This window comes from Empidonax traillii, unplaced genomic scaffold (genome assembly GCF_003031625.1).
Source record: "Empidonax traillii isolate 1590-97213 ecotype Southwest subspecies unplaced genomic scaffold, ASM303162v1 scaffold292:size1342341, whole genome shotgun sequence".
Lineage (NCBI taxonomy): Eukaryota > Metazoa > Chordata > Aves > Passeriformes > Tyrannidae > Empidonax > Empidonax traillii.
In genome coordinates, this window is record NW_020955485.1 from 1,128,738 (window position 1) to 1,154,966 (window position 26,229).

A 26,229-nucleotide genomic window follows, 5' to 3' on the forward strand; every position below is an offset into this window, starting at 1 on the left:
TCCCTGGTGAGCTGTGGAGCAGGAGGGCCAGAGGCTAAAGGACATGTCTGTCCCCATTCAGGATGGCATCAGGCAGGCATGCAGGCTCCTTGTTCTGAGATGCTGATGTCTGAATTATCCCGTGGGAAAAACTTTTCAAAAGTCTGCTTAAGATCATTGCTAGTTGTCCCTTTGGAAGGGACAATTAGTATTGGGGGACAAAAAAGTATTTCCTACTTGCCTGTGACTTCAATGACTAATTCACCGATTTGGGATTTTTGAAAGCTGGCACAGCCTCCCTTGCTGAGAGTGAAAAGAGAAGACCTCTCTCTGCTTCGCACTCAGCAGCTGAAGAACTCCCGTGAGTGGTGGTTACAAGGTCAACAGCAATGCAACAGCCCGTGATATTAATATTTTGTAGGCTAAGAAAACGAACTCAATTGGATGTTACTCTTTTTCTAATGTTTCATAAGAAGCACTCCTTTTTCTAGCATTTTTCAAATGCTGGAGAACAAAAATTGTGTAGAATTATCTATTATTGTTAGCAATGCTCTTGCTTCTCTGCAGCTCAGTGGCACTGCCTTTATCCTCTAGAAGCAACGGAAAATGATAAATGAGATTAACAAGCTTCAGTCTGAAGTGAAAACTAAATCTGTGGCTATACAACTCTTGTTGAATTCATTCTGGTCAGGGGTTGGTTTGTTCATTCGTTTTCTAGGAAAAAGCATCTCTTTTCCTTGGCCTCCTGCGAATCAGAAAACAAGATTGAAACTCAGCTGGAGTAGCCTATTTCAGAGCTTGGCAAAGAATACTACACGCAGCATTTAGGGGTGTAGATGGCTTGTTTTCCTTATTTGCTTCCCAACCAGAAATTGGATGAACCTTCGAGATGCAGAAACAGGGAAAATCCTCTGGCAAGGAACAGAAGATCTGTCTGTACCTGGAGTGGAGCATGAAGGTACTGTGTGACTTTATTGTGCATTTTGGGGCTGGGGGTGCTGCATTTCTGGGTCCCCTGAGTTGCAAACATGCCCCCACTCTGAAGGACAGGTGTCATCTTTGGGCAAGTCGTATCACCTCACTGTGTCTCGGATTTTCCTCACATATTAAAAAGGAATCCTCATCTCCATCAGAGGAGCCTGGGGAATTAATTAAAACATACTCTGGCCTGAGATTAATGCCCATTGTACAAGGAATTGTTAATACCTTATCTGGTGAGCAGTTCACTCATCCATCTAGAAGATGGATGACTGCAAACTGTAACAGATGCAGAGGAGAGCTATTAAGAGAAGCCACTGAAAAGATTATGGAGAGGAGGATGGTCTTCCTTTGGAGAATAGAGGAAAGAAGCCATTCTCGTATGGTTTAGCAAGAAAAGAAAGCTGAGGTGGATAGGTTATGTTCAGTACATAGGCTGAGAAAGGGGAGAGGCATCCAGCAAAGGGGGATAATTGACTGTGAGTTAAAAGGTGTGGGGAAATGCAGTTCTGATACAGTCCTGCAACAGAAGCAGTGAGGGCAGTCAGAATAATTCTTTTAAAATGAAGGCCATATGTGTCTTAAAGTCAGTATATAGTTCTTGTGTGTGTGTATGTTCTGTGGCTGATCAGGGCAAATCACAGTCTAGACATAGCAAACAAAAAACCAAATATATAGCAGAGTGAATAAAATATGTTTCATTTAAATAGAACTTTTATTTGCTTTTCAAGCATGACTTCTATTTGATTTAAGTACAGATTTCTTTATAAAATGAACTCTTAATTTTCAAATCATGATACTGTATTACTGCCTTAACTTACTATTACCACTTAGATGAAATAAAAACAGTATTAATGTGGTATTGGATTGCTGCCGATGCCTTAACATTAAACTGCCTTAAGGAGTGAAAATCACTGCCTGAGCACCTGAAACTGGAATTAATCATCTAAACCAGCTTTTGACAGCATGAGTTTTTCCCGTCAACTCAGTTCAGTGACAGGGCATTCAAATGGGGAGGCAATTTGGGAGATGCAAATCTGTGAAGTTTAGTTTCTTCCAACAGGCAAGCAAATCGAGGAGTAAGCTACTGAGGTGTAGCACTTAGAGAATCCTGTGCTGATCCCAGTCACCACAGCCAGCTTTCATTCATGAAATACAAATAGTCCTTTCATTGTTTAAGCAAAGTTGTAGTCTGAAATGTAAAATCAGTTTGGCTAAGGTAGCTTGCTTTCTTATGTCTCAATATTTAAGGTAGCTTTATTAAACTATATGAAAACATAATGATATGGATATTTTAATTTAATTTCAGTTTCTAACTAAATGCAGTTGGACCCAAAATGACTTGGTAAATAAGAAATGTGTCATTTATCCCCTTCTAATCTAATCAGCATAAAGCATCTGACTAGATGTATGTTAGCTATGTAAGTCCTTAAATAAAGGTGCAGGTATGGTATATCCTCAAGTTAACAAAAAGAAATGGTAAATTTAGGGTTAAGTCTCTGCTTACCCGCATTCCAGCATGTCTTAAAATGGACCTAACTGATGAGAATCAAACTTCTTTCTTTTCTATCTTTTTAATAGGAAAAGGGAGAAATAAAAGTAAAATGAGTTTTAAATAAATAATTTCAATTAAAATTTTCTGCTTGATGGTATAAATATAAATTAAAATCTCTTAGATATTTAAAGACTACACAGTCCTACTTGTATTAAAAGTAATCCTTTATTTTGTAGTTTTATAATATTAAAGCAAACACGCTTGGCAATCTGTCTTGGGGATGAAAGAAATGTAATTACTAAATTGCAGAATAGTTTTAACGAGCCATTTTACACTTAACTGCAAAAGGACATTTATCATAACAGACTGTAGTCTGTACTTGTGAGTAAAGGATGGTGCCATGCAGATTTCTATGCTGAAAAAAAAGAACCCTAAAAATAATTAGAGAGCTTTTACAGTTAACACTCTTCCCTTATACTTTTAATTTCCCCTCTTATCTTTTTTTTTTTTTTTCTAACCAGCTGTGGGCTGTGTACTTCTCCATGGGATAGGATGCTGCCTTACATTCCCTAACCCTCCAGCTCTTGAGATTGGTTTCATATCAAGGTCCTACTCCATTAAACTGTTCTGCGTTGGGTGGTGGATTTGCCTGGGGTTTGGTAGACTCTTCCTTTTATTAAACACCAACCTTCTCTCTGTTCATGGATGTTTTGATATGCTTTCCATTTAGGAACAGTTTGGCTCATAAAGCACATGCCAGCTGTATTCCCTCCCCTCTTTATTTCTAATAAATTTACATGAAACATGCTCTAATATGCAGGAAGGATTATGCACAATCACACCGCTGAAATACCATGGGCTTGGGAGGTTTTTACTGTATTGACTCTCCACCATGTTCTCCTGATTAGGACCTTTCAGCATATTAATCAGTGCTCCCAAACTGCCCCTTCTCTCACTCCTCCACCTCTAAAAGAAAATAGTTTTGTGAAATATCTACGAGGTACAGTTGCCTCTTGGTGTCTCACCCACTGCAGGGGCCCAGAAGCCTGGATTGCCAAACTGTTCTCTTAAACTCTCCAGCGTGGTACCAACTTTGCAGCCTGTGTCAGGAACAGGCAGTTTGTGCACTTCTGCAGGACAACTTCCCAGAGCTCTGAGGTGGCTCAGGAAGTGCTGCTGGGCTGAGAAACACCCGTTTGTGGCTCGCTGGGGATGCACAGTGTGAAAGGGAAGGAGAAGTGAGAGGGGCTCACAGGCTTGGTGTGCTAAGCAGCCCCTTGGCTGCCCGTGATCTTCAACACACTTCTAAAGTAAAAATTGAAGTTGCATCTCATATTTCAACTTGGAAAATTATGGGGTTTAGTAACAAAGAATTGAACCAGGAGACTGAGAGATCAGTGTTGTATCCCTGGTTCTGTCACAAGTTTAATTCCTGGCTCTGGGCAAGGTACTTAACCTATTTGCATCTTGGATTTCACTCTCGCAAATGTGAAAACAAAGTCCTTCGTGTTTGCATTTCTCCTGCTGCTATGATCTTGTACTAGCACTAATCATTATTTCAGACTACAGAATAATAGTACCTGCAGCAGCTGGGTTTGTTCTATTGTGTCCAATTAATGCTTCTTTATCTGTTTCGCAGCTCGAGTTCCTAAAAAAATCCTGAAATGCAAAGCAGTGTCTCGGGAGTTAAACTTTTCCTCAGCAGAACAAATGGAAAAATTCCGACTGGAACAGAAAGTTTATTTCAAAGGGCAGTGTCTAGAAGGTATGGATGTGCTCTGTGTGCTGCAGCGCAGGGACTGACCCAGTGTGGTGGGGGTTAGAGAAAATAAAATGGGTTGGACATGGTGATTTTAATTTTTCAGAGTAGACGGAAGCACTCATCTTGTCAGACTAATGGGCCACAGTATTAGGGATTGCATTTCATAAGTGTGTTAACACTTTGTTATGTAAGCAAAAAAGCTGGGTAATCATGCCTGAGGGCATAAATCCACCACAGGCTGCCTGAGGCAAAGAAACAGGTTATTTCAGAATCCCTTATTACTGGAATTCCTGCCTCTTCCTCAGAGTGCTGGCCACTGCCGGGCTGGAGCCTCTGGTTTACCTGGGCTACAGCAGTGCCACCACCTTTTGCCTGTGACTCCACATCTGACTCCACATCTGACCCCACTCACTCTTAATCTGGGCTGGAGGAGGGGCAGATAAAACACTGAGCTCTGTGTCTTCTGGGCAACCAGTTGCACACTTAATCTCAACTGGATCCGGGGGTTGTCTGCAGGGGGAGGAGTGTGGTTTCCCTGTTCCCATTTAGGTGTGATGAAATTTCCACTGAATGCAAAGGAAGTGGTGTAACCTAATCAGTACCATCAGCTATTCTAGAAAGGGAGTATCTGCTCTAAGAGGAGGGCAGGGTTCAGTGCAGCTTAAACTGTACAAAGAAATTTAAATGTAAAATGTTGGCAGCACAGCAGGGCAGTTTAGGGAGTTCCCCAGCCTGTCGGGAGGCGAAAAGCAAAAGGACCATTTGTGGATTTTACCGTCTCTCAAATGCCTCTGGATGTTCTTTTTACTTTGCAGAATGGTTCTTTGAATTCGGTTTTGTGATTCCAAACTCCACAAACACTTGGCAGTCCTTGATAGAGGCAGCACCTGAGTCACAGATGATGCCAGCTAACGTTTTAACGTGAGTGCCTCGGCCCTGCACAGTCTGAGAGCAGGCAAAGCAAAAGCAGTGTGTGGCATTTCCTGGGGGGCCACGGTGGGAACGAGGAGAGGGAAATGCTACCAACTCTGATTCAGCTCACTACTGTTAGTTGTTGTGAGATAAAAGGGGCTAAGCCAACCTCATTACCTTCCTTCCCATAGGTCCAATTTGCATTAATATAGCAGTAAAGGTTTGGAGAAAGTGGAACTGATCCTTTATTAGAGTTGCTTAATTTTTTTGAAAGGTGAACCGTTAAAGGATTAAAAAATGTTTTACAGCTTAATACTCCTTAGATCCAGGGTTAAAAATAACCCAGTAGATGTCTGGGCCATTTTCAAGTCAGCTATTGATCACTGACTCTTGTCCAAGATGGTTTTGTTCATGCAATATATCACCTGTAGTAGCTCCTCTACTATTTGTTCCATCACTGTACCATTTTGCTGAGCTTTGTGTCTTTAGCATTGGCTTATACATCATGCATTTAGTCACACAGAATTGTATCTGGGGCTAAAACACCCTTAACAGCTAGGAAACAGCCATTTTACAGGCACCTGTAGTAAGATTCACACACCTTCCTCAGGAGGGTCTACTCCAGGCTGCTGTTTGCACATGGACTCGTGAGCAGGTCAGTGATCCCTCGGATGTGTCACAGGAACACAGGCTGGACATTGCCCTGAGTGTGGCTCCAGCCTGGCTGGGATGATGGAAAAGGGTAACCATCCTTGTGCAGTGCTAGATGGGTGCTGGCAGGCACACAGGGAGCACACTGCCAGCAGAGACAGAAGGGTTTGGGAATCCCGCTGCCAACAAGAGGCAGACAGGGAGCAGCAGGCTTACTGCAAGGTCACTGTGTCCTCTGGAAGACCTCCCTCTCCAGCATTTTCCCTCTGGCTCCCTGTCTGGAGGAAAGCCAGTCGCATAGAGAAGGATGGGAACTACCATCACTGATTTCCACTCCCAGCATGTTCCAAAGAGAGGGTGGACTCGGGGGAGCATCAGCGTTCCAATAGTGCTCCTGGCACAGCCTGCTCAGAACCTCAGAGGTGCTGCACAGCTCAGCTCCCAGAGCTGGGGGCTGTCAGTCAGTACAGGAGGAGCCAGATTTGGGAATCAGAGTAAAGGAACGAGGACATCTGACAAGTTGGTTTTGATCATCTCAGGAAATCAAGACATCCTCAGGACTGGGAATCAAGAGAGTCCAGTTCTCAAGTGACCTTGAGGATTTTCCCATGTCCCATTCTTTCCCTGAAGTATGTCCACTTGTAGTGGGCAGCCAAGATTTCTATTCGTGGAGGTGTCCTAAAATCATTTTTGAGGCTTTTCACTGGAACCCCCAGCCCAAAGGAATCCAAAGGGAGATTTGTGGCCCTAAGAAATCAGCCTTTTTCAGTTGCCAAGACTTGGAGAGCCCCTCACTTTCTGGTATTCACAAAGACCCAATGTTTGTCTCGGTGTTCCCATAGCAGGGGACAATGGAGATGCTCATCAAGGCACTGCACCAAGAGTTCCCAGGATGACTGAGTATCAGATTGAGAACATTCCCTGACATTTGAGTTCCAGCACAATCCATACCACAGCAAAACCCTTACACTCACCAGGTGCAGCTTTCCCAGTGTTACACCAAGAGCTGCAGTGGAGGTGGAGCTGCTGCTTTGGTGTTGTAAAATGGTCTCAGAAGTTCTTACTTTTGTCTACCAAAACCTCCAAAGTGAGCAGTTAAATCCTCAGAGCTTCTGTCACACCCAAATCCACATTTCCACTGCAGTTTGTATAAAATATGCTTGCACATTTGTATTTAAGCACTTCTTGAGGGAAAGGACATGTTAAATTGGGTGATGTAGCTTGCTCAGCACGAGAGGACAGAGATGGGGAATAAAAAAAGAATTCCCATTGGTTTTCACAATTCCTGCAGGAGAGAGGGGCCTCAAGGTGCTGGGACTGCTGGTTTATTTTTAGCAATAGGAGTGAGCAGAAGTTTGCTGTCTGAGCACTCTGCAGCCTGAGCAGTACTGTGCCCAGAGAGGGAGTAACAAGGGAGGGATGGATGGAGGGAACATTCCCCATAGGAATGTGCTTGGGAGCTGACCCAGGACACGGTGCTCGCTGCACTGTTGTGAGGTGGGTGAGGTTTGAGCCCAGGCTTGTGGGAATGTGGAGAGGAGCCATCATTGTCTGCTGTCCGTGTGTCCTTCTAACGCCTCTCCTTTCTCCTCCTTTCCTCCCGCAGTGGTAATGTTATTATAGAAACCAAATTCTATGATGACGATCTTCTCGTAAGCACTTCCAGAGTGAGACTTTTCTACGTTTGAGATGGGGCTTTTTGGAGCTGTTTTAGTTTTCCTCCATGCAGTTCTTGGTGCAGAACCCCCCGACTATCCAGTGGAAGACACTCCCGTAGGCGGTGACCCTGGGGACCAGCTCAACGTGGGTTGTGACCTTTGCCCATCAGTTATTTTGCTTTCTCCTCTGACAAGACCAGACCAAACCCTCAGAGATGGGGCCATCTGCTCAGAGATGCCCTGGGGAAGAGAGGCTGTCTCTGAACACGGGCAAACGATGGTCATGCAGAACCAATACTGTAAATTATGTTAGTCTCATCCTTTCTACTTTTCTGGACCCTGGTGTAATCTCCCATTTCCACTCACACCAAACTCTCAATGCTTTTCTTTTGGGATTAAGTTAACCTTTTCATTTTTCTCATGTTGTAGGTTTTTATCCTTTTGCTGGATTTCTGTGTAACTGGTCCACACATCCTCTTACCCTGAACTTGTAAAATAGACTGTGATATCACCTAATGTAATTAAATTTCTCAATTAAAACATTCCTACCATCCAAAGAAGGGAAGAAATGTTAGTTCTGTGTTTTCCTTTCTGTTACAAAAACACTTCTCAGCAGGCACAAGCTCCCATCAAGCCAGCAGCACAGGGCTTTCCGCAGCCCTGCCTCTCCCATAGCCCCCATATCCTGGTTAAATTCCTCTTCCTCCAGCTGGCCACATTGGAAAGGTGTCCTGACTGCTCTGACCACGGCTTCTCCTTGGCCTCCCCCCTCTGTTAATCCCTCGTGGCATTTTGTCCCTTTGTCACCAGTTTTCAAGCAGCACCACACACTGTTCAGCTGTTTGAAGTGCCTGGGGACACTCAAAGCCCTCTGGAAAACCTGTGTTCCCCTGAGCTCAGCAGCATCAGTCCCGTGCTGGGCCGAGCTCCCTGGAGCTCTGCTCAGGCTGCAGTTGACAACACCAGCAATCCCCACGTGTGTGAGGTTTTGATGACACAGGGCAGCAGTTTTGCTGTGACACATTCCTCCAGCCCTGCTGCCGTGCTTTCCTCTGTCATTTTTAAGCAGCTCTAGCACATGGACATCATGGGAAGGGGCATCTCCAGCTTCTGCTCCTAAACATCCAGAAAGTTGTCTGATCCCTCAGCACCTTGGTTGGCCTGTCCTGTGGCTGGGCTTGAGTTTCTCGGTTGAGTCACAGTGAAATAAAAGGCATCATTTCAGATCCTGGATTCAGCCCCTGGGTGTAGTTGGGAGGGATACAGTGTAAATATATTTTAGGGGGATTGAAGTCGGAGAGTTAATCCTCATTAGCCACTGTAGCAGCTTTCTCGGGAGACCTCACTGATGGGTCTCAGCCTGTGGCACTCACAGGGCAGAGTCTTGGCAGCAGCTTGAGCCATCCTGGGCCAGCCTTCAAACAGACATCAACTGAAACTGCATGAAGGATACCCAGGGAGGGTGGTACCTCAGAGGAGGGAAAAAAGGTATCCAAATAGGAAAAATGAAAAAGGTTGAGGGTCTTGAGAGCAGTTGCCTCTGTGTGTTCTGGGGCAGATGCTCTATAGACCCACAGGTGAGATTCCAGCAGAGACAGGGAGCTGGCGCCTCCTCTGCCAAGCCCAGCTACAACCAGGACCCGGAACAAAGATGTTCCCAGCAGGACTGAGTCTACCCTGGGTGCCTGTTCTTCTAAGGGCCTGTTGTATCCTGGGCTGCATCCAAAGCAGTGGGACCAACAGGTCAAGGGAGATGATTCTGGCCCTATTGGAGGGGAGTCCAGAGGAGGCCACAAAAAGGATCACAGGGGGAGAGACAGCTCTCCTGTGAAGACTGAGAGCTGGGGTTGTTCAGTCTGGATGGAGGAGGCTCCCAGAGAGACCTTTTTGTAGCCTTCCAGTACTTGAAGGGGGCCCACAGGAAAGATGGGGACAGACTTTTTAGCAGGGCCCATAGCAATAGGACAAGGGGTAACGGTTTTAAAGGAGAGTCAATTTATACTAGATATAAGGCAGACATTTTTTACAATGAGGGTGATGAGACACTGGAACAGGTTGCCCAGAGGGGTGGTGGATGCCCCATCAGCACCTCACTGGTTGGAGATGTCCCCGCTCAAGGCAGGCAGGTTGGAACAGGTGACCTTTAAAGGTCCCTTCCTACCCAAACTATTCTATGAAACAAGCTTGGAATTCCCACACGCGCTTGACCTCCCCGGCCCCTGCGGGACGTCCTCCCCGCGGGGCTTTAAGAGGCCACCGATACGAGGTAAGCAGCCCTAGGATAGGGCCCTGGAGGGACGCGGGCCCTGAGATGGCTCGGGGGGACCTCCAGAGCCCCTTCCCGCCCCACCCGCGCCCCCTCTTCCCGAGCTGTCCCAGTTTGCCCAGTCGGAGCCCTCTGCGGCGGGTCACTGCCGCCCTCCAGTGGCTCCGTGGGAAATAGCTGGGAGCAGCTCTCCCGCTCCTGGTCCCGGACCAGCCCCTCCCAGTGTCCCTCAGTGCCGGGATCAGCCTCCGTGGCAGAATCGGCGGAGCAAACGGCAGGGCCAGGGCAGAGCAGGGGCCCGGAGCCAGCCGGCAGAAAGGCCCCGGCAGGGCAGGGGGGACAGTGGGGTCTGACCAGACCCCACCCAAACCCAGGTAAAGGGCCCTGCTGTGCTCAGAATAAGAGCCTGTGCTTGGCCCAGGCAGCTGCGGGTCCCCTCCCTGCGGGGCTGACAGGATTTGGGAGCCCTGGAAGGAGCAGGAGACATGGGCAGCGTGACTCTGGGGCAGCAAATATGCCAGCAAAGGGAAAAGTGGGGCTGGAAAGGACAAGAGTAGACCAGAGGTCAAGGGTGCAAGTGTCACCACTGCCACCACACATCCACGTCCCTGGTGGTTCTGGCTGTGACACAAGAGCAGCCCCATCTCACCCTCTGTGCAAAGGTTGAGGGTGCAAAGTGGGCTAGGGGACCAACACAGCGATACCCCCTTTTATTTACCAAAAAAGTTCCCGCCTGGAAGTTCGCAGCCTTGACAGGGAAACTCCCTCCAGCCTGGTCCACATGCAGGGTTCTGCACAAGGCTGTACTGTGGAAGAGGAGCAATTTTGGGGGATAGGACCTGGCTGGGCCACGAGGAGCCTTTTTGCCTTGCCCAAGGCCCAGCCATCCACAAAACCCTTGGCTCACCTGGAGCTGCTGCCTCCCGGCGCTTGCTGGAGCCGTCGGCATCTGTCGGGAGAGGAACCGGCCGGATTCGGCAGCAGCCGCTGAATCCCGGCCGGCAGCCGCGGCTTCCCCCGGCTCATTGTTCACAGCCGGGATGTTCTGGCCTCGGCAGCTCCCATGGCAGCAAAAGAGCCTTCCAGCCGCCGGCACGCACAGGGCATTTGTTCCTGCGAGAGCCCCGGGGCAGGGAACGTGCTCAGAGGCTGCTCCCTGCCAGCCGGACAGCCCCACGTCGGGAGGGCTGTGAGCCCCACTGGCAGCCTGTGGAAACCCGGCAGAGAGGGCAGGACGGCACTGCAGAACCTGGGCACGCAGAGGCCACAGAGACTCACCAGGAAGTGGAGGGAGCTGCGCACAGCCCAGGTGCTGGCACAGAGGGATTGGGGGTAAAGCTGCATCTTCACCACCCTCCAGCCATGTCTTCATCTGGGAACCCTCCAAGCTGGGGTGTAGCACAGCTGCTGAGTAAAGGCGAGGGAGGAGGGTGATGCACAAACCCCTTTTGGCTTCGGGGGAGCTCTCTGCACGGTTTTGGGTCCATCACACCATAAGGGGCCCTGAAACACAGGCATACTGCAAGGCGGAAAGCTGCCCCCGAGTGCACGGGGCTCTTGCCTGCGATGAGGGTGAGTGGAACAGGGCTCTCACACCCTGTGCCCATGGCCAGCACCCTTTCAGGCTGTCACCCACCTCAGCTGCCCGACCGCCTGGCAAAGCCGACTGGGGCTCCCGCTGGCACATGCCCCAGATCTGCCCTGCCCAATAAAGCTCAGGCAGGGAATCAGAGCCGTCCTAACATGGTTAATTAGCTGATTCATGAAAGGTGCTGCCGAACAAAAGGCGCACAAACAGCCCAGGGCCACGTTATGTTCGGTGTCTGCTTTGCTACTCTTACCTTCCTGCGGGCGCCGGCGGTGCAGGCAGAGCGTGGCAGCGGGCACAGCGTGACGGCCACGGACGGCCTGCAGGGTCAGCACCATCTCACCCCGCCTCACCTGGCTCCACTGTCCCCCAGCAGCACAGGAGGGCTGGGAGGGTTTGAGTCCCTCCGCCTCTTTAGTGGGGCACAGATCCCACCCCTCGGTTACCGTGACCGTGCAGGCAGAGCACCAACCAGGCAATGAACTGCCCAGACACAGGGATTTTGGGGCTGCCCCCAAGGACAGGAGGGCAGCTGAGGCAGAGACAGGACTCAGAGGGCCCTTTTCCAGTCCAAGGTGCCCAATTCCTCCTGCCCTAGGGAGCCTCTGGCCACCAGCTCATCAGTGCCACAGGACCTGGGTGTGATCCCTGTTGGGGATCAGCAGCTGCCTCACCCCTCTGCACATCTGACACCCACATCCACAGCAGTGCTCTGGGAGTGGGACCAGCCATCACCACGGCCCCCCTGGGAGAGCATTCAGTTCTTATGGTATCCAGCTCTGTTCCAAAGTCCTGCCTGCACCATCGTCCCCATACCAAAATCCTGCCTGCTCTCCCAGCACCCCAGTGCCCGGCAGGGCAGGGAGTGTGGCAGACATCCAGGAGGGATGACAAGCTGAGAAGAGACAAGCTGGGGGCACAGAGCAAAGGAAGGAGAGGACGGTGTAATGACGCTGGTGTCCTGGTGTCCCCAAAGCCAGGCTGGAAAGGTCTGACATTGCCCTGAGTGTGCCAAAGGGGGACAGTGACAAATTGAGTGAAGGGCTCCCACTCACACCAGCTATGGAAGATGGGCACCAAGAAACGGCTGGGAATGCAGGAAGAAACCACAAGAGTGATGTGATGACCCAGAGGGCAAAGGATGGACAGAGGTGGGTCACCTGGCTGATGGAAAAGCGAAAGTATTCCAAGGAGAGGGCAGAGGCCCAACTTTTGTGGGAGGAGGTGGCAAAAGTAGCAGCTGAGGCCAGATACATTTGGCTCAGAAACTGGGAACGTCTGCACCCCTTGATGTTTCCCAGAATCCTTGCAGGAAATTCCCTGGCACAGAGCAGAAGCACGGGGGAAGTAGTTGCGGCTGCCCCAGGCCAGCAGCCACGCTGTGCCGCCTGTTCATCCCCATCCCCAACAGCCTGGCTGGCTTCCCTGGCAGGTTGGCCTTGGCAGCAGGACCCAGGGACACGGGACAGCCATGGCCTGTCCCCACGGTGCTGCCGTGGCTCTCGGGGGGAGTGCTGGGCTTCCCCAAGCCGCAGCACTAGATGGTGCTGCAAGACAGCGCTGGTGCCTGGGCTGCGCGGGCTGCACAGCGCGGGTGGCGAGCGGGAGGACGCTGGTTGTGGTCACCGCCTCGGCCACCGAGGGCCGGTCCCATGCCAGGCAGGGTGGCGGGTCACCCGGGATGGGACGTGCCACCAGCTCTACCCCAAGGGAAGAGCGGCCCTTGTGCTGGACAAGCCAGTCCCGAGCCCTCGGGGACACCGGCGGGCACACGGCGAGCACTGGGGCTGCTCCCGCCGCGGGGTGAAGTGTCCCTGCAGCTCCACGGGCACCGGCACCTACCTCCCTGTGCCTCGTGCCTGCCTTCATCCTTCCTTCCACCCTACCCCTGCCAAACTGGGGATGCACAAGTCCCTCGAGCCAAAAGCCACGGCAAACAGCCCACTGGGGCTCCCCGTGGCCAAACGCAGGTCCCAGCCTTTACCGGGGACCAGCCGGCTCTGTGGAGGGCCCCACGGTCACCTCATGGGGCAGCACAAGGTGCAGGGAGCACCAGCTCCAGCGCCTGTTTGGGGGCAGGTGCCTCATGCTCATCCCTTCCCACGCTGGAGTCCCATAGTCCTGCTTGCTCCTGCCCACTGCTCACCTCCCGGGACATCACCGGGATGCAGCTTTGTCCCATAGTCCATCCCAGGGATGGAACTTTGCACTGGGGGGTGTCCCCGGGAAGGCAGCACATCCTTACCTTGGGGGGGATAAACAGGGCTGAAGGGGTTTGCCCCAGGATAGGAAGGCAGTCCCTGCAGTTGTTGGGGTTTGGCTCTGCACCCATCCCTGCAGGGGGGGTGCACCCCATGGCAGCTGCTCTGAGCCCTCGTGTGCCTTTGGGGCCTCACTTGGGGGCAGAGACAACCCTGGGCAGGATCCCCAGCTCCATGCAGGAACATACTCTCTGCCACTTCAGCCAGGCAATTTGGAGCCACATCCCTTCTCTGCCTGTGGATGCAGAGTCCGGCAGTGCCCTGGGAGCAGGTGCCTTACACACACTACGGGTTGTTGTCCTCCTCAGTGTGGCCCAGGGGTCACTGAGCATCCAGGTCTCCAGCTTTGGGCACAAGCTGCAGCACTTACACCTCCTGCCCTGAGCCCTGACATAGGGGTGCTGGTTTCCAGCTCCCTGAAGGAGCAGGGGCAGGAGCCTGTTCTGCCTGCAGCACAGGAGAGGAACTCAGCGAGATGCCCCCAGAGCAAAGGCACCCCCATGCCCAAAGCATGCTGGAGGACCCACACCCCCACCCAACACCCAGCTGGCACTCAGGAGAGGCACAGCTCCCCACCTTCAGGCCTCCCTCCTGGGCAGGAATGGACAGATGCAAAGATCCCATCCCTGTGGATTTTACAGCCCGGTGTCTCCATTCCCGTGGAGACTCCAAAGGCTAACTGGGCTGAGCTTTCTCATCCCCCAGCTGCCCCTCTTGCTCTGTGCTTTCTTACAAAAGGAATGCAAGAGCCTCTCCAGGCCCCGTCTGCTCTGAAGGGCAGCACTCAGTGCTTCCTCCCAGGTCTCTCCCTGGGCCACACGCAGCACAGCCAAGCGCAAAGTGGCCTCTGAGTCCACCAGCCCTCCCTCCTGGGCTCCCCAGCCAGCTGTGAACAGGAGACACAGCCCTTGCTGGGGTAAGCAAAGCTGAGGGGCCCTTACAGCCCTTCCTTCTGCTCTGCTGCTCTTTGGAGAGGATCAGCTCAGCCAGACAAGGTGGAGCAGCATCAGCACGGGGCTCTGTGCAGGACAAGCCCCAGGAACCCCCAGCTCTGCTCCCTCTCCAAGGTTCCCACCCCACAGTGGGGAAGGATCAGGGTGGTGGCCCCAAGCACACCTGGCAGCAGGGATTAACATCCAGCTGGGTTTCAGAGCTCAGGGACCTCCCCTGGGCTGGGGACTGCCAAGTCAGGGCCCAGGACCAGGCCTGCCCTGGCTCACCAAGGGGGGCATGGCAGCCAAGAACAAGGAACTAGATATCTTACATCTGCTCTTCAGCCTGGGCTGGGCTCTCCTGTCCACACCAGGCAGCTCTCAGGCCATGCTCACTGACATCCCTGCTCCATTTAAGAGGCACATCTTTGTTATGTGGCTTGAGCCAAGACTGGCCAAGGGCCCTGGGTTTCTGTAGCCCACCCCAAGGGGTCTGCTCCCCTGGGACACCTTGCACCCTGAGCCAGGTGGCAAGTGCTCTGCCAGAGGAGCAATTCGTGTCTATTTTCAACAGCAAACACCCAAAAGTGCTTCTGCGTTTGTGATCCTGAGGAGTCATGCCTGAGGGCAGTTTCACTCATCACACTCTTTAAGCCAATTGTTTGCCCAGACACTGCACCAGTAACCCCAGCCTGTGTCTAGGTGCAGTCCAAGACCTGCATTCCCCACGGGCAGGTTCTTCACCAAGCCCTTAAGGCGCTCCAAATTTCATGAAGGTTGTCAAGATGCAACAAGAAGTTTTGGATGAGGCTAACTGAAAGCTACAGCTGGTGCAGGACAAGCTTGTGCTGATGCAACAGGTCCTAACCCACTATGGGCAGGTCAGGACTGGAGACAGGTCTGCTGGTCCAGGCTCAGTCCAGTTGTCCTCAGGGCGTGGGCTCAGCCCCACTGGTCTCCCTGGCTGTGACCCCCGGCAGCAGCTCCACCGGTGTGCTGCGTTTCACACCAACCACGTGGAGGCTGCTTTCAGTTCACCTGGATGTTCAGCCGCACACAGGTGGCTCCAGCCAAGGTCCAGACGCAGCAGAATCCTTGGGAAGGGCTGCTCTTGGACAAAGAGGCCACCAGTGCACATCGGCACAGCCCGAGTCCCTCCAGGCTCGTACGAGGTTCCCCGCAGCTCTCCTGGTGGTCACTTTTGGGAGCTACCTTGGCTATATTCAGTGGCCAGCAGCCAGCTGGCACACCTCAGAGCTGCTTCAGCCATCTGCCTCCATGGCCTCCAGGACCAGCAGGAACAGCAGTCCAGGAGGGATTCGGATCCCTCACGACACACGGTCTCTGCAGGTGAAGGGCAGCACAGGCAGCTCTTCTGCTCTTCTAGGTGAGGGCGCAGCACCTCACCGTGCCTGAAAGCACACGAGGGCTCGTGCTCTTCACCTCCAGTCCCATGGCATCAGCCCCACCGGGCCCGGATCTGGTTGCCAGGCAGTGATTGGATCCACTCCTGCACACCAGAGGCAGGTGGGACTCCCCAGGTCCCCTGGGCAGCTGCTGGCACAAGGCCAGCTCAGCAGGGAGACCATCCCCAACATTCCCAGAGGTGCCTTCAGCTGGCACAACTCCTGCAAGCCATCTCCTGCTGAGGGGGACCTGCTGCTCCTGGTCCCTCGTCCCAAGACATCATCCAGGTGAGCATTTCTTGCAGCATTTTGGATTCACCCAGACACCCTCTGTGGCATCGGGCCCCAGATGAGGCAAAGTGCCACACCCCAGCCTGCACCCCCTCTGTGAGCCTGCAGGCAGGAGGCTCCTCCACTCCAGGATAACCAACCCTAAATGGGGGGCTCAGCACTGAGGGGCCTTTATACCCCTTGGCAGAGTGTGGCCGCCCCTGATTGGCCGGGACAGCCGACAGGCAGCGGCTCCAGATTGGCTCGGAGCAGGGCCCATCGCACTGTGATTGGTGAGCAAGGACAAGTGGCAGCACGTGGTTGGCTGTGGGGGAGCGACAGGTGGCAGAACGTGATTGGCTGAGCCTGCGCACTGCTTGACCGTGATTGGTGGAGAGAGGGAGGGACAGGTGGCAGTGCGGGATTGGCTGCCTGGTAGTGCCCTGTGCAGGGATTGGCTGGGGCGGGACCCTGCAGTGCCCCATGCACTGAGCTGAGCCCAGTCTCAGTCCCAGCACTGGGAGCAGCCTGGCCCCTTCCGTTGGGAGCACATCCAGGGGGAACAGGGTGGCAGACTCCTTGGGAGTCTGAGGAGAGGGCCTGCCGGACTCCTTGGGACTGAGCTGCAAGGGGGTAGAAACTGGGCACAGAAATACCAGGGCAGATGGAAGTGGGAGATTGGGATTTGGCCTCTCCATCCATCACCAGTGGCCACAGGGGGCTCACAGCAGCCAGATGGGGGCCACAAGCTGTGGGGCTGAGGGTCCCCTCCAACCTGCCCTCTTCCCCTCAGCTGCTGCATGCCCTACCCATCGTCAGCCAGCCTGTCAAGCTGCAAGGCCAGAGGCAGCCTCCAGTTTTACCCCACCCCACACCAAACTGGACCCTACTGTTCAACGCCCCTGGGTTTTGGGGGGCTGCAGGTCACTGGAAAGGTCTTGCTCTGCAATAGGGGCAGTAGGGCCACTGCTCCCCCAGAATCTCCTCACTGGAGCCTCATTCCTGTGTGTGTGCAGGGTCCCCACATTTCAGTGGCTCTTGGAGGCAGCTCTTGTCTACTCAGCTGCAGAAACTTATTTGAATAATTTGTCTTGCAAATCTGCAAGCAGTAGCTTGAATCTTGCACTGTTGGAGCCCATCCCATGGGATCCCGTCCCACCGAGGTTGCAGGAGCCGTGCCTGTGGCAGCCGCGGTGAGGGCACAGACACAACTCTCAGCACCGCACCACAAAGCACCACCCAGCAGCACGGTGACACTCCGCCACTCCCATGATGTCACATCCCATGGGGGACATTGGAGCACTGGATAACCAAACCTGCCCAAAGCCCTGCAGGGAGCTCCCCATCACCCAGTAAATCTGATAAGCTATCAGCCAGCACCACGATTAGTTGGATAATTAAGGACAAAAAGCCAGATTTCGAGCTTATTTGCCAGCGGTGTAAGCACAGGGTAAGTGACTGGGCTGCTCCCAAGGATCAGGAAGAGCTATGACCCTCCCAGCCGCTCCATTAAATGCAATTGGTTCCTCTATTTTTATTTTTTTTAAAAAGTAAAATAGGAATCATCTCCCAGCATCTGAACACTTGACTGCTGGGATTGCAGCGTGAGAAGAGGAAACGAGACCATCTGGTGAGGCTTTGGCACAGCCCGGATCAGCAGGGAAAGGGAACTCCCCAGAGCCAGGGTGAGGATTTGAGAGCACAGATACAAGGGAAGTTCCTGGTTCCACACACCTGGCAGAGCAGGCTTGAGCTTTTCCAAGCTGCAGCACCCTAGAGGAAGGAGGAAAAATGAACTGGAGGAAGATTAGGAGCAAAGCAGCAGAGGTTTAGTGTAAGTTACAGCATTTTGATTATAGCAGACAAACCCCAGCTGCCTCCCCAGGGTCCCATCGCCAAACCTTTACCTTGGCACCCCAGAAGTTGCTGGGTGACCAGAGCAGGCTGGAGTATCCCTCTGGGATCAGTTCTGGCTGAATCCAGTCCCTGCTGCTGCTGCCGCCTCCAGCACTCACATCCTACCCTGCTGCCAGTGATGCTGTAAACAAGCCCCCCACGGGGGGAAGGCATTTGTATGGCCAGAGCACCCACCACCCCACACCTGGGGGGTCACTCACCGGCAGCAGACACTGCAAGGAAAGATTTTTGGGGTGGGTTTCTCATCCCCACTGCACAAGTCAACCCCCAGTAAGTTTGACTGCAGAGGGACAATCGCTGAGCAGCCTGTTCCCACACCCCCCCAGCTTGCTGTGTATCCCTGATGGTTTCCCAGTCTGACCTACCCCTACTGCTTGCCCAGGGCAGCCAGTCCATGCAGGATCATGCAGAGGCCATGCTGGAGACTCCATTGCAGCTCTCCATGGGAATACAGCCATGAAAACGCTGCCCCAACAGCAGCAGGGGGACAGCACCGCCCTCAGGCCCTCCCAATCAACACCCTGCAACCCCCTCTACCCTCTCTCTCTCTCTCTTCCCAGCCCAAGTCCAAAGCAAAGAAAGAAAGGAGAGAAAAGGGGAGAAAGAAATTAAAAACTAAAACAAATGAAAACCAAAACAAAAAGCAGCAGTTGGGAGGCAGCCTTGTTAGGACAACTCAGCAAAATAAAATTCCGGTTTATTGTTGGACAACATTGTTTCACACATACATCAAACAGGCCAAAAAAAAAAGAAAAAAATAAAAATAAACAGCAACTTCATAGACAGAAAAAAAAAAAAAAAAAAAAGAAAACCTTTTTATCTTTGGCCTTGCCACCTCATACAAACCACAATCTATGGTACAGCTAAAGTACATACACAAAAAAAGTTACTGGAATGCTCAGAATAAGATTGTAAATTTTTTTTTTTGCATTTTTGTGGTTTTTTTAATTTTTTTTTTTACAAGGTTTTGTTTTATTCTCCTTTGAGATAATGGTTTGGGCCTGGTCACACCACAAGTAAAGTCAGAGATAGGTAACAAGAGAGATATACACTTCAAAGCCCCCCTTTTGGTCAATCCGAGATCACTTAAAAATGGCGGACCTCCTAACAATATGTACAAAAATATAAAATGTAAATAAAAAATACAAACAAATTCTCCTTTAAAGTACTTTTAAGAAAGAAAGCAGGGCCTTGAAGTTTTGGTGCTTGGGGGGGAAGGGGTCTGTGGGGGGAAGGGGGGTTTTTCTCTCCCCGCTAACGGGCGAATCATTTTATGTTCGTTGAGTGGCAGCGCCGCGCCGGGGGGCGGGGACGGGGTTCACTCTACTTGGTGAGGATGACCACGGCGGAGGGGGGAGGAAGAGGGGGCATGTGTGGGAAAAGGGGGGTTGCAACAGGAGTCCCAAGGGTGGGACCCAAGGGTGAAGAGGACGCGCTGGCCTTTTTTTGTTGGTTTGTTTTCCTCCTTATTTAAAAAAAAAAAATAATAATAATTTGCTGCCTAGTCATCTTCGTCGGTTTTCTGCTTCTTGGGATCGACGTCGTCATCCTGGGGGGAAAGCAAAGCCATCAGAAGAGGGGATGGTGAGACCCACACCAAAGCAGGCAGTGAGGCAGAGGAGGGGTCTGGATCCCGCTCCTGCCTCAAGGACAAGGTCAGAGTGTTTCCCCCCAGCTCAGGCAAAATCCTCTCTCACAGCCAGCTTGGGAAGGCCCTGAACACACCCACCCCTGTCCCTGCCATGAGCACCCAGCGACTCCCCACCCAGCCCAGGACCAGCACCTCCTCTCAGCAGGGGCAGACACCCACTAACCAGGCCAGTGTATCAATACATGGAATTGGGCTGTGTCCCCAGAGAGACACAGGGAGCACACAAGTAGGGCATCCCAGCTCCAGAGCCAGCCTGGCCTCTCCAGCCCCACTGACAACCTTTAAGCCCTCTGGGGACATGGGTGGCTCTGAGGGGCTGCCTACTCTTCTTACCTCATCATCCTCAGCTGCCCGTTTGCCTGTGGCTCCCTCAGCTTCGTCATCATCATCACCGTCCTCTTCCTCACCTGCATGGAGGAGAAAGAGAGGAATGTGAGATCCTCTGGGAGAGTTCCACTACCATACACCTCCCATCTGGATTTAATCCTGCCTCAGCCCCACACTGCAACGCCATGCCCCATCTCCCCGGCTGGCACAGCCTCTGCTCAGGACAGCAGGTGACAGAGGACACAGTTGCTTTCCTGGCATCCCCCAACTGACTTGACCCACCAAAGGGGAAATAAACAATTGGCAGCATCGAGTCTGGCTCAAATGGTGTTTGTAACACAAACAATGCGATGGCAAAACCACCACCTACCATGAGCACCAAAATCATGGCAAAAAAGGGAAAAAAAAAAAAAAAGGGAGAGGAAAAAACTTTCTAGTGACTGCTCTGCCTAACCACTCCAGATTACTTCTGCTTCCCTTCGCAGCTATTAGTCCATCTTTAATGAGTTAAGAGAGCCAGAACGCATTAGTTCTGAGTCAGAACACTTTCTAATTATCAGAACAGCAAACAAATGCTTCCAACTTATCTTACAGCCAGCCAGGAGGATGAGCAGCTTTGGGCTTTGACCCACTTTGAGCTCAAATAGGCCAGTGGATCAGAATGACTGAGTCAGTCACCTTAGGCCAGTTTTGGGGGCTCTGGGGCAAGATCAGAGCAGAACAACTTCTCAGCTGCCGAGTCGAGTCTCTTGTATAACAGGAGACCCTACTAAAACTTAGAGCGTTAAGGCCAGTAAGCTGGCTTTAAACCACTGCCACGAGCCACACGTATGGACAGCCGGGGGGATTAAGGTCAGCCCATCCTCCCTTCCCCTCTCCTCTCCCCGGAGTGTGCCCAGTCGTGGCATGGCCCATGTGGCGGGAAGGGCCAAGATTAGCTCCCAGCAATGGATCAACACTCCGGCAGCCATCACATGCACGGGGCCAGCCAGCAGGTCAGGTGACAGTGCCAAGCTGATTGGGAGCATTTTTAGTTCTTTGAGCTGCTTTAAGCAAAGCAAATAATGAGATGGGATGGAGAGATGGGTGAGGAAAAATATACCCTCAAGCTCTCCTCTGCTGTCAAACTCCAGGAGTCTGGCTGCAAGTCTTGGCTAAAAAAGCTGATGCAAGCTGTAGTCGCTGCCTTTAAATCTCTCTCCTGCAGCGCTCAGGTGCAGCTCTCAGGCAGGGATCGCCCGAGGGCAGCAAGTGTGGACAGACAGAGCCCATGCCAGCGGTCAGAGCCCGTGTCGGATCCTTGCAAGGCATCAGCATCTCCAGGCACTCTGTGCCAAATCATGCCTGAGCTCGGTGAGCTGGGAAGAGCAGGGCTGGCACTGCGGGACCGAAGCTCCCCAAGCTTGTCACAGCAGTATCCAGGCAACACTTCCACCCCACACATGCGCCTGCAGCACACGCATCCTCCCTGCTCCTGCCCAAGGGGAGTGGGGAGAGGCAAGTATTCCCCATCTCTTCCACCCTCAAAGCAGGGTTGGGGGTAAATGGGCACAGAACAGCTCTGTACTCTGTCCTCAAGGGTTAAAATCTCAAGTATGAGGAGGGTCACAATTCCCAGTTTTTCCCAGTGAACCAATTCCTACCACACCGCACAGCAGGCTGCTGTGAGAGTGCCACCCCAAAGGAGGCAGCTTTCCCTGCTCACACTGAATAGGCACTGGTCTAATGGTCATTGAATTTCTAGCCCTGTCCCTGTCTCTTAAAACTAACCATCAGGTTAGTAGGTCAGCACGTAAACCAAAAATTCACAGGGGATTAACCTAGTAACAGCTAATCAGGGGCCCTGAGTACATTTCAGCATAACAAGAATGGTTTTCTCACAGCCCTAACGAGTGATAAAAATAAACAACGTTATTCATCCAAGCAGATCTTGGGAAAAAAATAATAGCAGGGAGGGTGAGAAGTGATTCGGCAAGTCACTGCTGGATTTCTGGTTGCTGCTGCCAAAACCCACTTCCAGGCTGGGTCAGGTCAGGAAGCAGGGGAGGGCAGGGAGACACAGGACATTGCAGATAAGGAAGGTTCAAAGCAAGCCTGTCTACTCCCGTTGGAGGAGCAGGGAAGAGCCACAGGTTCCTCTGCCTGTTTCCACATAGCCCAGAAAAGAGCTGGGAGAAGGGGCCACATAAGCCTCTCAGCACGCTGCTTCATGAACAAGGATGGTGAGCTGTCCTCTGTGCCTGGGCAAGGCACGGCCACCAAGGGCTGTCCACTGGCCAGGGCTCACACCTGCAGCAGCCGCTGCAATCACCGGAGTCAAGGGCAGATTTTACTACTCGCACGGAAGGGCTAATGCGCTTATTCAGCGCCGCGGTGCGGTGCCGTCTGGCCAGAGGAGGGAGGGAGGGAGGAAGGAATCTGCCCTCAACCTGCTGGAAGGGATTCAAGGCTGACTTCACTCCCAGCACTCTGGGCGAGTGAGGAAGGAGCAAGCCTGGCTGGTGGGAGCCACCTGGCCTCAGCCGCGAGGGGGAGATGCTGCTCCCTGCTCGCCTCCGCTTCCCGGGAGCCTGCTGTCCAGGGCAGGACACAGATAGGATGGGGGCAGGGGGGAACGAAGAAAAGTTACCATCACCCTCTTCCTCCTCGTCCTCTTCCTCACCACCTTCCTCTTCCTCTTCGTCTACTTCGTTGTCAGCCTCCTGCTCTCCGTTTTCCTCGTTCTCCTTGGCAAGACAAAACATCACTTAAAAAAATGCACCGGGGAAGGGAGAAGGGGGAAGAGATGTTCAGCACAAGTGTGTGTTCCCACCTTTCCCGCTGAAAGAAAAGCACCAGCCCACCAGAGCCCCGGCCGCATGTCCCACCTCCTGCCTGCCTCCACTCGACCCAAACAGCCCTGGCATGAAGGATCAAGCCTTAAGTAAAACTTGAGGCTGCAGTTTTAAGACAAAGACTGCAGAGGGTCTTGAGACACACTGAAATATGGCACACTGAATTTCCCCCAGCATGTTAAAAATAGGAAGCCAATCGGTTTACTTGTACACAATGTGATTCTCCCCGCTCAACTGGTGGTAACACTGTAAATCCAAGGGGTGTTTTTTTTGTTTTGTTTTTGGTTTTGTTTTTTTTTTTCTCTTTTTACAGTCCCTAGAGTGTAGGTGGCACTGGACAGGCTCACAGGGCTGTCAGGGAGGGGACCCAAGCCCAACTCTTCCCTTCTGCACACATAGGAACTCCCCACAGGCTGGGGAGCGTCTGTGTAACGTGGAGCGCCAAAGGCTTGAGGGCTCTGAAGGGCTCAGTGCTGCCATTTGAAGGGGTCTCCTGAGCAGGGCAGGGAATAAGCTTGGAGCAAAAGTAGGAAGAGAGAAGAAAATGAAAAGGCACTGGTATAAGGGCTGCCTCTCCCTGCAGATTGCAGCCATACTCACAGCATTGCCGTTGGCCGGTGCATCTCTGCCATTTTCTGTTTCTTCAACAACTTCCTTCTTCTCTTTTAGATCCTGGAAGGAGCAGAAAAGCAGAGAAGTCACCCCGATTCCAGTTGCCTGGGTCAGAGAAGCTGCAGATCAGGTGTGAAAAACAGAGTCTGAGAGCGAGCGCAGGAGCTGGTTTCTCTTCACACCGATTTGTTCTGTGATTTGGTCGCCACGTTCTGGCTCCTCCTTGGGAACGGGAAAACATGGGGGCGAATCTCAATCCAAGTGAGCCTTGCCAGAGAGCAGCCATCTAAAAAAGAGACTGCTCTGTTTCACCTCTGAGCTCCCAAACAGACAGAGCTGGCCGCCTGCATATGCTCAACAGCAGCAGAGCTGGCTGATTGCCCATCTTAGCACAGTCCACGCAAGCTCCTGCAATGCCATGGAGAGCCGGCAGCCCTGTCCAAGGGACGGGCTCCACCGCCCCGGGGCTGCAGACAGCCACGGCTGCTCGGTACCTCTGCCGCAGGAACAAATCCCAGGGACTCATTAGCAGGGGCTGTGGTCTCTGCCCTGCCTGGGGAACAGCACACAGCAAATATTATATGCCTGGTCTTTCTCGCAGTGGCAGAGAGGAGGCTCCAGCATCCAGATCGCAGCTCTAAGTGTAACAGGATGGGGTGGGGGAAGAAGTCTATTTTTACACCACTCCAAGAGCCATGCCTGGCTAGTTTGGTTCAAACCTCCACAGCAAGCAGAGAGAGGAGAGCGGGAGCTTGTGTGTTTTTGCTATTGATCACTGTCAAAATGTCATGCCAAGTCGCTCAGCAAACAGGCTGAGAGGATCCAACTTTATGTTCCCGCATAAAGAACACTTGGATTTAACACTGGCATCTCTGCTTGCATCCTCCTCCCCTTCTGTTCCTCCATCAGCTGGAGTGAGATGCTTCAAAGGAGCACTACCCCAGCCAAGGAAAGCAGAGGCCCTTCCCCAGGGCCAGCAGCACAGCCACCGCCGGCTCTGGCAGTGGCCACGAGGTGTTTAAATGCTGGGAACTCCCGGCTCCGCTGCGGTGGCTTCACCCCCTCCCGCCTGCCCTTTGTGGCCATGACGCCCACGGAGAACGAGCGGGCACTTTCACTCCCAGAGCTACGGCCTCGTGGGAACACCGGCCCCGGCTCTACTGTGAACACCACTGTGGTTCTGGGAGGGTTTCTACTCCCCTGCAGGCTCTCAGGGAAGGCAGCGCAGGCATTTTGAGTACAACCAGGATACTTAAATGCACAGAGGCTGTTAACCGGAGACAGCCAGGCTGCCAGTTGAGGAAAGACTTTCTCTGGAAGAAAGCTTTGGGGTGACAACACCTGTTGATCGAACCTCACCTAGACAAACCAATCTAGGAGTCTGGTGTAAAACAAACACAGAAGCTCCCTCTTCCTTTCACTGCTCACACACAAATCCCAGTGCTGCCCAGTCCCGTCAGTTTTACACTGTCAGTAGCTCCAGCTCCCCTATTCCCCCGAGCCTGATCACAACCATTTTGCCTCTCACGCACTGTAGCACTGCAACCGCTGCCTCATACCAGGCACAGGGGCACGAGGGAGGCAAAGCATTTCCCAAGTTAACACAGAGCAAATTAAGCAGTCAGAGTTTCCACATCTGTACTTGACGGTTCCTTTTTAAAAGAAGTTGTTAACAGAATGTAAGCAATTCTCCCAGTGAAGGAACAACTCACTCCTGGACATTTTTGCTGGACAGATCTCCAGCCCTGACCTTTCCCGCACCACTGAAAAACCTCTCAGTTTAACCACCATCATGATGCCAGGTCATGAAGTTTGTGCTAGCAACAGAGTTGCAGAGAGCACCACAGCTTCTCCCTTTCCCAGTCCGAGGCCAACACAAACAGATGTGAGAGGGAGCCTCCAGACCGGCAGCCGGTACAGCAGCAGGGCTGCTTCAGCGCCAAGATTGGGACACAACCTCTAATTATAGGTGTGGCGAGGCTGTTTGTCTACGGAATAGCAGCGCTGTGGAGCCGCGCACCGCCGCTCCGGGGAGCTGCACCTTCTACCCGGCCCCGCTCCCAGCAGGATCCCGGTGGGAAGGGCGGGAGCCGGGACCCGCCGCAGCCCGTGCCTCCCGCCGGCAGGGGGCGCCCCCGCACCGCCACGCGCACGGCCGCCGTTCAAACCGCGCGCCACTCTGCGCGCCCCGCTGATTGGCCGGCGGCCAGCGCGGCGCCCCGCGGGCTGCCGGGAGCTGTAGTCCCGGCGGGGGCGGACTCCGGCGCCCAGGGCCGCACGTGGTGGGCGCCCCGCGGCACCGGCCGGGGGCGGCGCCAGGGCGGGGCGGGACCCCCCGGCCCCATCCCCGCCTCCCGGGAGCGCTCTGGACGGCGAGGCAGGACGAGGGCGAGCGGCCCCGGTGACTCCGCGCCTCTCGGGGAAGAAGAGGGGGGGGTCACCTTGCCGCCGTGCGCGCCTCCGCCCTCCCGCTCTGCGGCGCGGACCCCCGTCCGCTCCCGGGAGGGCGAGCCGGGGACGAGGCCCCCTTCCCGCACGCGGTAAAGGGCAGCGGAAGGTTAACGGCAAACTTGGCCCAGTTCCCCCCAGGGAGGGATGGGGATCGACCCGCCTCGCCGCTTCCCGGCAGCGAGAGAGCCGGAGGCGGCGGAGCCCGAGCAGCGGCCCCAGAGCGGAGCCAGGGCAGGCGGGATGGGGGCACGGCTGCGGGAGCGGGAAACAGAAGTGAAA

The 26,229-nt window shown here is 53.1% G+C and overlaps 1 protein-coding gene and 1 long non-coding RNA gene across 6 annotated transcripts in view; one reads left to right on the forward strand and one right to left on the reverse strand.

Annotated features, from left to right (window-relative positions):
- PDE6D (phosphodiesterase 6D) overlaps positions 1-8,004 on the forward strand; it is a 33,860-nt gene extending 25,856 nt beyond the window's left edge. Inside the window, exons 2-5 of the mRNA XM_027890609.1 lie at positions 849-937; positions 4,092-4,217; positions 5,030-5,135; positions 7,384-8,004. Of these exons, the coding sequence (XP_027746410.1) occupies positions 849-937; positions 4,092-4,217; positions 5,030-5,135; positions 7,384-7,465 (403 nt within the window). The 3' untranslated portion in view covers positions 7,466-8,004. The remainder of the gene's footprint in view (positions 1-848; positions 938-4,091; positions 4,218-5,029; positions 5,136-7,383) is intronic.
- A 10,734-nt stretch (positions 8,005-18,738) lies between these two features.
- Positions 18,739-26,229, reverse strand: part of LOC114060806 — a 9,658-nt gene continuing 2,167 nt past the window's right edge. For 2 of the 5 annotated variants that reach the window (XR_003571962.1, XR_003571963.1), the window contains exons 2-5: positions 23,488-23,559; positions 22,689-22,776; positions 20,060-20,133; positions 18,739-19,624 (exon numbers count right to left, since the gene is read on the reverse strand). This is a non-coding gene — a long non-coding RNA (uncharacterized LOC114060806). Of the gene's footprint in view, positions 19,625-20,059; positions 20,134-22,682; positions 22,780-23,487; positions 23,600-26,229 lie in introns of those variants that run through there. The other 3 variants (XR_003571964.1, XR_003571965.1, XR_003571961.1) reach the window with 3 other exon arrangements.